Source organism: Echinops telfairi, unplaced genomic scaffold, assembly GCF_000313985.2.
Source record: "Echinops telfairi isolate 266 unplaced genomic scaffold, ASM31398v2 ScPeMD7_28;HRSCAF=97, whole genome shotgun sequence".
NCBI classification, from domain to species: Eukaryota; Metazoa; Chordata; class Mammalia; order Afrosoricida; family Tenrecidae; genus Echinops; species Echinops telfairi.
In genome coordinates this window covers 2,751,472-2,761,444 of record NW_022103925.1, presented here as the reverse complement: position 1 = coordinate 2,761,444, position 9,973 = coordinate 2,751,472, and the positions used below count along the sequence as shown (strand labels likewise).

The following is a 9,973-nucleotide window of genomic DNA, read 5'->3' as shown; positions in this document are numbered from 1 at the left end:
ATAGTGGGGCCGGCGTGACCGTGCATTTTCATGATGACCAAACCCAAAAGAAATCCACTGCCACTGAACTGACTCTGACTCACAACAACACCGCTCCCCTTCCCCACGACAGAGTAGAACTGCCCAGTACGGCCTCCAAGGCTGCACACCTTCATGGATGCCTGCTGCCGCACCCTTCTTTGCAGTGATGGTTGCTGGGTGTGAACTGCCTACCTTTCGGTGAGCAGCCAAGTGCTTTAACCACTATACTCTCAGGACCTGTCATTCTGACAGATGAAGGTTGCTCAGTCCCAAGTCTTGCCGTGAAGTTGAGTGTAAAGAGGCTTCCGATACAAACGGGCTGGGAGAGTCTCAGTGCTGTGCAGGGCGGCCTGTGGAGGGTTCTTCATGAACGCTCCCCACCCCAAGGTAACTTCAGTGGGAAAAAACGAAACCACACCAAGCGCACCCAGGAACCCCCTGAAGACTTGGACACCGAGGACGCCCCCAGGAAGAGACTCAGGATGGACAAGCACGGTCTTCGGAAGGTAACGGTGCCCTGGCTGCCTGCCTGTCAGTGCAGTGCTGCCCCAGGTGGTGGTGGGGGGCGGGGCGGGGAGGAGGGGGCCACGGCTTTCCTTCAGGACGTGCTTCCTTCAGGAAGGGCCACCTGGTCGCAGGCATGGGTACACAGACACGGGGATACTTTGCTCAGAGAAAGTGAACCTAAGCTGTTTGAATGGGCCGTTAAGGATACGTGTCACCTTTGCACTCATTCTTCAGGAGAAAGCCAAAAAGCTCCCCATACAAAGTGCTAGAAATAGTAAGAATGAACTCGGTTTATTAGTAGCTCACCGCAATGTTCACGGAGTTTTGACTCAAGAGGCGGCCTGGCAGGCCTGTGCAGTAGGGTGAGGCGTGTGAGTGGGAAGGGCACCTCTGGAGAAAGGCACTCTTGGGCCTTGCAGCCCACTTGCAGCAGGCACCACAGGGCAGTTTGCCTGAGCAAGGCCTCTGTGGCTCTGAGAAGCCCTGCCATTCCAGGTGGGCCCAAGCCAACTCACATATGTTGAGGTTTAAACAGGCAGCCCCACCTGCCCTTCCTGTTTCCTTAAAGTCCTCCTGGCAGTTCAGAGGACTTCTGGGATTCCTTTTGTGAGATGGGTTCTCAGTGGCTCCGGAGCCAGCACCTGGTCGCCTCCTCTTGCCAGAGTAGCCTGGATTGGCACTCACTGAGTCTGGCCACTTTGAAATGTTTGTACATGCTAACTACCCCTAGAAACGCCCTGGTTGCTGGAAAGAACATTTGCCTGAAATAGCTGGGTGGCGATGCTTTTACTACAGCTAGTTCTACTGCCTGACGTTGCCAGCACACACCTGAGCACTTTGGACAGACTAGGAAGTGATCTAAGTGTCCAGCCCTTGTGTCCTTAGTCCTTGTGACCACTGCGGACAGAGTCATCCTGCCCTGCCCCTCAAAGTGGTCTGACCCACCAGGCAGTCCTGCCATTGTCCCCTACCTGATGCAGACTGCTGGGGACTGGAAAGAATGTTCACAGTGCTGCCTCATCTCTGGGTTCAGGGTGTGGACGATCTTCCTTGGTGAGGCAAGGAAGGAACCCTAGAGGCAAAGCTGTCACACCACAGGGCCAGGAGCGTGGGGACACTTCCCTTGCCTCTAGGTTTCACCTGGTCTCTCAGCATGCTGAGCATAGGGTAGCTGCAGCAGGACTTGGGCTCAGGGGGCCATGCATGGCCAGCCCCAGGCCATGTGGGGCCCAGGGAGACAGGTATCTTTCCAGCAATCACATCCTCCTATGTGTGCTCACATTAGGAATCCTCCTTTTTCTTTTCGTAACAGAGAGAGATGTTCACTGACAAAACAGCCAGAACAAGCTCCTCTAAGGTCACAGAGTCAGCCTCGTCGCTGAAGGGCCAAGCAGGTAATATGGTCAGCGCCTCCACCCTAAACTCCTGCTGGGAGCCTGGGGTGGGGTAGGCTGGTGGCTGTGGAGGGCCCCCTGGATACATGTGGGGCGAACAGTGAAACGTGCGTGTATGTTTATGTGGTAGCAGTGCAGGATTAAGATGAGAAACATGGATGTGTGTGACATTTCCAGGCATGTTGGTCGGGAGTGGGAGTGGGAAAGGGGGTCAGGCCTAGGAGGGGCCCAGGGGTCTAGCCATCCAGCTGACATGGGTGAGGAGCCGGCTGGATGGAATGGGGCGTTTCAGGTAGCTGGGAAGCAATCTGTGCGTGTGTGCATTGTGTTAGAATTCTGCTCAGTGTCACTGAAGTCACTGTTCAGTTGCTTTCTGTGGGGCTTTATGCCAATTCCAACTGAAAGTTCCTCAAGCAGCAGTCTATAAAGTAGACCATTTGCCCACTTCCTACCTGGAGGTCAGTGGTTGCTGTCAGTGTCAGCACTCTTCAGTCTCCGAACTCCTCCACGTAGCTTAATGAGGCGTAAAGGCATTGACAGGCTGTTCCCATTTCACATGAGGAAACATGCCTACCGTGTTTTTGGAAAAGAGCTATCGAAAGGGGAAAACAGTTCCCCTGGTTCCTTGTCCATGCCTTCTCTCCGGTGTGTCTGTTGGAGAGCTGATTACAGAGCAGGGAGCATTCGTGGCAGAAGGGAGTTGGAAATGAAGATGGGGAGTGGCTGGTTTCCTGGTGTTCTTGAGGTGCTGTTTTGAACTTTGGAACAGTTAACTGACCTCAAACACACGTTCACGAGCCCTCCTTTTTTGCCTGTGTTCCTTGGTGAGCGCCAGAAATTCCAGCCCTGGCTGGGTAGTTGATGATGTGAAGAGGTAGTTTGCTTCAGGTGTGATCAGGGGACTGCGTTATGGTAGAGAAACAGACTGAGCTGTTGTGTTCTGCCATTGACTTCAGAGTAACCTGGGAGGGGGGAACTGGGGGCGGTGTGCAGGGCGACGGGTCCCTGGGGTCCGTCTGCTTCCATCAGCCATCACTTGTTGCATGATGAAAAATGAAGGCCTCTGTCCGACCAAGCCACCCGGAGACACACCTTTGGAACCTCCTTTATTAGAGGGTGTTCTAAAGCAGTGAAAACTCAAGGGAAGATTTCAAGCTTTTTTTTTAACGAGCCACCATTGTTTTACAGCAACGAAAAATCTGTCTGATGCATGCAAACCCCTGAAGAAGCGAAACCGAGCTTCCACAGCAGCGCCCTCAACTCTTGGGTTTAGCAAAAGCTCATCTCCTTCCACATCCTTAACCGAGAATGAGGTAAAATCATCAAAATGATAACCGTGGCATTCGTGTGAAGGCCATTTAGTTAATCACGTTCAAGTGTGAGTAAAGGTCAGACTGAACAAGCGTAATGTTGGTGTTCTTCACAAATTCAGGGCAAGCTATAGTCCCTCCACGCTATCTGAAGTGGACAAGGTGGAGAAACCACCATCTCAGCCCAGTTGGGCACTTCAAGTCGAAACACACCCGCACCCACACACAGTGTCTGTGTAAATGTGTATGTCTTCACCTCAGTGTTAATGCACTTCAATTGTGGCTAAATCTGTCTTTAAAATGTGCTTTATGTAGCAATCACACTGTCATTTTCCCCATGGAAACAAGCCTACTTTTGGCTTGCTAGGATAGCATGGTGTCGGCCCAGCTGACACCAGTCATTGTGCACTCACAGGGGGCCACTGTGTTCTTGTTGCTTCCTGCCCAGGCGTAGGGACGATGCAGGCCGCCCCTTCATCCTCATGCACTCCCAGGTCTGCCCGCAGCCCTCCTCCCGCCCCCAATTTCATCCTTGCACATGTTGGCATATGCTACTAGTGTCATGGTGAATCAAAACGGTAGTAGAATGAGGGTCCTCCTTTCTGGACTTGCAAGATCTATGATTACCAAATAGTACCTCTCTGAGGTTGCTCCCTGCCACCAGTGTAACATGCCACCTAGATTTTACATCCAAACTGAAAGTCAAACTCAAATCAAAAAGGTGGCCTCAAAATGCACATCTGACCTTTGTTTGTTTTTTGCCAAATTAGTTTTGATTCCTGGAGTTCTGGAGTTCCCGTTTCCAAGTTTTGTTCTGTCTCCCTCCCTCTCGCTCCCTCTGAGTCTGTTTCCCTCCTTGTAAACCTGGGTCCTGTTTTTTTATGACTGCGTACTATTTATGCATGAGAAGCTGTTCTCTTGGCCATGTCGGGACAGAGTAGTGAGATGGGGTGGATATCAGAAGATGGCAGCCCCGGCCTCCTCTTCCGCCAGCAGCAGGGACAGAATCTGGTGACTCTGGCCCAGCCTCCGTTGGTTGACCCTATTAGTCTAAGGGGAGGGCCTGCCGAGCATCTGAGGTGTCCTGTGCTAAAGTTCAGTGACATAGGCACTAGCGCCCTTTGCTGATTCCTCCTCCGATGGTGGTGGTGGTAGAGAACTACTCCTGTGAGTGGTTTTTCTTCAGCAACTCAGACCAACCCAGTCATGGTGAGATGTTTCCTTATTTGGTACAGGTGGGTACCGAATTTTCTTATTTGGTACAGGTGGGTAACTTGGACATATCTGTTGTCTGAGTGCTCTGAGGAGATGCAGTAAAAATTCTTCACTGAACTTGTGGGAGCTCATTGAAACAAATTGTAGACACATTTTTTCTTAGCCCTTTTTCTCTTGTCCAAGTTTTGGTTAACATCGTAGACAATGCAATGAGTGAAAGGTTGTCTACAGTTCTAAAGAAGAATATTAAATAAGAAAAAGCTTTAGTTCTGTAGACACTTTAATTAAATTATTAAAAAGTAGTAATAATAATAATGGTGAGGAGTTTTTTGGTATCCTTTTTTAGTTTCCGTATTCACTGGTTGAGTTTTTACTTAGATTGTTGTCAGATACAGTTGAAGGAAGCAAACAAGCTCCTGAAATCCTGACGGTTGTCCGGATAATGGCGATACATGGTTAAGGGTTGACATGACATTTCTTTGCACACAGCAGGGCTGGCAGGCCAGGGCGAGGTGAACCTTAAGGTTAACACGGGTTCAGTTGATGTTTCTGGCTCAACACTTTTTAACTTGGGAAGACCACGGTGTGGAGCATCTTCTAATCACCGGACTTAGTAGGGGTTTACAAATTCTTTAGCACTTATGACATTGACGGATGATGATCTAGGCACGCCTCCTCCTCCCTTGTGGAGGTGACACAGTCATCCCGTGGGTACTGTGTCCCTGATAGAACAGTAGCTAAATGGGTGGGTCTTTTCTCCTGGGCCGCCTCATAAACTTCCCATGAGCCTTATCTTTGCAGAATTGCACTTAGATTAAAAGGGTGAGCCCAAAAGACGTGTGTGTCTCTTACGTCTAAGGTAAACATTTGCAGTGTGTACAGTGCTGACTGCCTGGTCGTCTGTGACACGAGATGCAGTGTTACAGAGAACCCCTGTGAAGACTGGGCCCACTTCTGAGACTAGTCAGGCAGCCGAGAGGCTCCTCTTTGTCTGGGTATAGGCCGCTTCCTGTTCGGAGCTGTGCACCTGCTGTAGTTAAATACTTTCCTCTTCCTACCACATTGGACTGTAAGGAGGAGTTTTCTCCGAGCTGGTACTTGAAGACCTTGTGGCCCCCTGCCCCCCGAGGTCTATGTGGGGAATAAAGTCTGTGTCAGAGTACTGGTGGTCTTGCCCTGCTCACCGCAATGAAGGGACGGAACTCCACAGTTGCATGACAGAGGCCTGGGAAGGAATTAATGTGATTTAAGTGTTTTGTAACTTCATTTCTTATTCCTTTAGTAGAGCAATTTCTTATTTTTTTCGCCTTCACTGGTAACAGCTTTTATGGGAGCCCACATCAGTCAAGTTGGATTTGAACTCAGCTGCAATGTACTGCACTTAACATGCTGTCACATTCCAAGATGGCTGCTGCAAGTGGTATCTCATCGTAGACACTAATGACATTTCTTTCACAATCATTTTATGGAAGATGTGTGATAATCTGTTTTTACTGGTATTAATAAACACATACAATGAAGAAAACAGATAACAAAATTTAAGACCAAGGTAAGATACCTAATCAAGGTCATTTAATCAACCACATTCATCTCATAATAAAAACACATTCATATTCCAACGTTTAATGTAGAATTCCAGTGGGAAAGGGGTACCAGTGAGTCACGTGCGGTCTTAGAAATGTGACAGGGGCACCCCTGGGAAGGCAGGTCATCTTGTGTGAAGTAATCTTTCTCTTTTAGTTGGTCACTTAACTGCATTTTCCCTAAAAGATGGCAGCATCTGTAAGTAGAAAATCAAAACAACAGCACACATTAAAAGGAGTCCTTGTCAACTATTCTCATTACCAACAAAATGTATTCGTACTGTAGATATTAGACTAATTTCAACATGAAAGGCAGGAAGGGTTTTGATTCTGTCCTTTTTTACTAAGCAGTTTTACTATGACACTAGAGGTAGTAAATTTTTAGGAAAAAAAAAAGTACATATATAAATATCCTTTGCAGTATTGTTGTGAACCATTTAACTGTACCTTCTGATCCACTAACTGCTCCCGGGGAACCACCGCCAGCCCACCCGTGGCTGACGTGGCGCACTCACCATCATGTTAGTGTTTTCATCTGGGACGACCCGCCCGGCTTCCTGCCCCAGGGTTTCCGCATGTTTGCATGGCCCTTCAGCTCATAGAGCAGGACGCGTGCTGTTCATGTGAGCATGTTAATAGCACGCGATTCATTCCCAGCAGATTCTTCAGGTGTGCTTTACCTTTGATGAAAGTTTCTGCCTGATACTTCAGTTGTCAATCATCAAGTAACGTAGCGCATGTACACACTTAGGATGCCTGCGCCTGGCGAGGCCTTGGTGGTTTGCTGTTGTGACAATGCTGGTTCTAACAATAAAAATAATACAATCACCACCATTCCATTCTTATCCAAGAGTATCAATTTTGCTTTGGCATGAAACGTGGTTCTCTTGACTCCATTATGCACGTGGGGATCAAATAAACTTAGAAGTGGCCGAACCCTTGAGTTTGTGTGTGTAAACGTTAGTGGACTGGACGGTGTGGCTGGTGGCTGGTTGAATTGCTCTACTGCCTCTGCTGCTGTGTAGTGGAAAAACAGCATTGGATATGGCCTAGGGGCAATCTAAGGTCACTTTAGCAATCTTAAGGTATTTCTAAAGGATACACAAAAAGAATAAATGTAGGATTCTTCAATAGCCACTAACTTGAGAGGTAAAAAGAGATAGTTGATCTCAAAATGGCCCTGCTGTGAGCAATGATCACTGAGAGTAAAGACTGTCACTTGGAAGGCTTTTGGCTGGCACTGAGGGATTTCATGTGCAGGGAAAGCAGGGTGCATTTTGAAGGAAGGGCCCCTCAGCTGGTGAGCACGTGATGCTGGAGGCATCCAAGGTCACCCAAAGCATAGGTGCTTCTCTCTCAATGGGGAAGTTGAGGACCTGCAGCTGACAGCATGGTGTGGCCACAGACAGCAGATGTACTTAGAGGCTGGGGCATGAGGTGGACAAGGGAGGGAACAAGTTTGGGTTTCTCAATCAAGGGAGGTGTCATCCTCTGGGGTCATTGAGAGAGTGATTAAGGAGGCAGGCAGCCTCAGTGTCCCACATGGAGAGGGACAGTCTCCCATAAGGCAGAACTGTCTCACTCCAAATTCCGTTAGTAGTCTCTGAGGAGTGCTGGCAGAGGCCAAGGTCATTCCAGGGAAGGTCATTCCAGCACGGCTTTCCAAGGAGGAGAGTTGAAAGGAGATCTGGTCTGAAAATGCTGAATGTCGGGCAGTAGTTTGCCAAAATGCATCATGCTACAAATTGAACATGGGATTACTTCACTTCCCCAAAGGTCAAAATAAAAGGGACAACATGCTAACCTACGACATTGGAAGTGCCCATCGCTTATATAGACCTGCAGATGCTATACGTAGAATCATTTAAATTATTTGTTTTGACGTGCTTTAAAACAGTTCTCAGACCACACTTGTGCCGGGTGGAGGAGATAGCTTTGAGAAGGAGCACTCTACTCTTAACATGTTCACAAGAAGTGAGAATCTCTCTGATGATGTATAAGCTTGGATTCTAGACGAAGGGAAAGGGCCATGTTATCTAGAGTAGTCTTTTGAAATGAGTGTCTGGTGTTGGCAGTGCAGAGCATTGTTCTTATAAGATAGGTTCAAGAGCCACTGGGCTAGCAGGTCTTCATAGATCTGCTGGCACTGGCCACGCGCCCCACATGGACTTCTCTGTTGACCTGGAGGTCTTTCTTCAGTGCTGATCAGGTGAGGTGTCGTCCTGTCTCAACAGTCTGTAGTGTCGTACATGGTGTCTCCCAACTGGAGATCACCATGGTGTTTTCAAGAGGGTGTTCCTGGAAACCAACAAGAAAATAAATGAACCGCTGAGATAGGAAGCAGTTTTCCTTCCAGAAAAGCAGAGAGGGGAGCTCCTCCCGATTCTGGGAAGAGGAGGAAGGAAGAGAACCAGGACAGGTGTTTGGTCCCATCTGCCCTGCCTCCCACGAGGACCAGCTTGATGCTTGTGCTCCATGAAGGGCTTCCTAGGTGATCTGTATGAGGTCCTCGCCCGCTGGACGTTTGTCTCCTTCTCTGGTTTCCACTGACGTAGTCCACAGTCTGCACAGAAGCATACGATATACTTGTGGAGTTCTTGGGTTGTGAGAGCCATGTAAGGGAGATGGCTGTTTGAAGATACTTCTATAGTTGGGGATGGTGATAGTTGGATAAACTAGCGGGGAAGCAGGGAGAACATTTTTGTGAGACAATGCCACTAGCATGTCTGGTACAACCACAGTCTCTCTGCCCCTTACCTAGTTTCCCAAGATTTACGACCAAAGGTGTATGATACTTGGCAGTTTTGAGGGGGTAAAAGAGAGCAAGCACCTCTCTAGTGGTGAGCACTTTACTCACTGCCAGGAGTCTGGCATAGGAATGTTTACAAGAGAAGAAAGTTAAGATTGCAGGTTAGCAGCTACTCACACCCCCGCCTGGCCCTTGACCCCCTGGTTTGCCTGTTATCTGTATGTAATTATGAGAGAGAGAGTTCTTGACCCAAAGCCCAAAGAGAAGGGGATTGTGCCCACCATGGCAAGACTGAGTTGTGGTTTTTTCCATGTATTTAATGATGGTGGAGCGATGTCAGCCTGCCTTTCCAAATGGGAAGAAAGTCCTTGTTTGATCCCTGATTGGATAGAAAAGAACACGCCTGGTGAGTGATGCTGTGCTATTTTACTTAAAACCACGTAGATGAACTGATCCTACACATGGGCCTGAGAGGGGCCAGAAAGTTGGCGCAAACAGGCTTCCCTTGCCCAACAGTGATGACTTGAAATAAGGGTAATGTAGCCTCAGCAAGTTTCTGCATTTATTTCTCATTTGACCTCTAATATTTCTCAAGCATACCTAATATTTTTAAGTTCTACATTAATTTTAAAGTCCTTTACTGGCCAGGTAGATACAGGTACAGGTGCTGTTTGAGAACTCTTGACGGAGTGGGAAACAGTAGCATCCAACGCTTTCCAGATAGCTAGAATTGACTGGGAAGAAGCCGTTGCTGGGACTGCTGCTTTGTCTTTAGTTCATGAGCCTGAATGACAGCTTATCTCATTCGAAAAGGTTTCTAGGGATAGTTCTACATCTGTTGGTAGTTGCTTACCTGCTTTAAACTGTTTTCTCTTTAGTAAGAGTATGTGCTGATTTCTGCATACTGATTTTAAAATTTTTGGTCGGTTTTCAGTATCTCACCTGGAATGCTAGACATCACCACGCACTAACCTGCTGCTAGGCAGGGGCTGTACTTAGCAGGTGGACGGTCCCCTTTCTTGTGTTCTTCTGTTCTTGGAGCAAGGGGCATGCTCCCGTTGGAGGCATTTTTACCATCAAAGGCTGCATTCCAGGGCTGGGCTTGAAAACCTCTGGGCCACGTCTTGTTACATACCTTTCAGTTAGCTTTCAGATGACTTGTTCTTACCTATTTTGGCTGGAGCTACACACGTA

The 9,973-nt window shown here is 48.2% G+C and overlaps 1 protein-coding gene across 2 annotated transcripts in view; it reads left to right on the top strand.

Moving 5' to 3' along the window:
• Nucleotides 1-9,973, top strand: part of NSD2 (nuclear receptor binding SET domain protein 2) — a 51,154-nt gene that overhangs the window by 19,230 nt on the left and 21,951 nt on the right. The window contains exons 6-9 of one of the 2 annotated variants that reach the window (XM_004715074.2): nt 409-527; nt 1,841-1,922; nt 3,111-3,235; nt 5,770-6,966. In XM_004715074.2, coding sequence (XP_004715131.1) covers nt 409-527; nt 1,841-1,922; nt 3,111-3,235; nt 5,770-5,832 — 389 coding nt within the window. In that variant the 3' untranslated portion in view covers nt 5,833-6,966. Of the gene's footprint in view, nt 1-408; nt 528-1,840; nt 1,923-3,110; nt 3,236-5,769; nt 6,967-9,973 lie in introns of those variants that run through there. The other variant, XM_004715073.2, reaches the window with a different exon arrangement.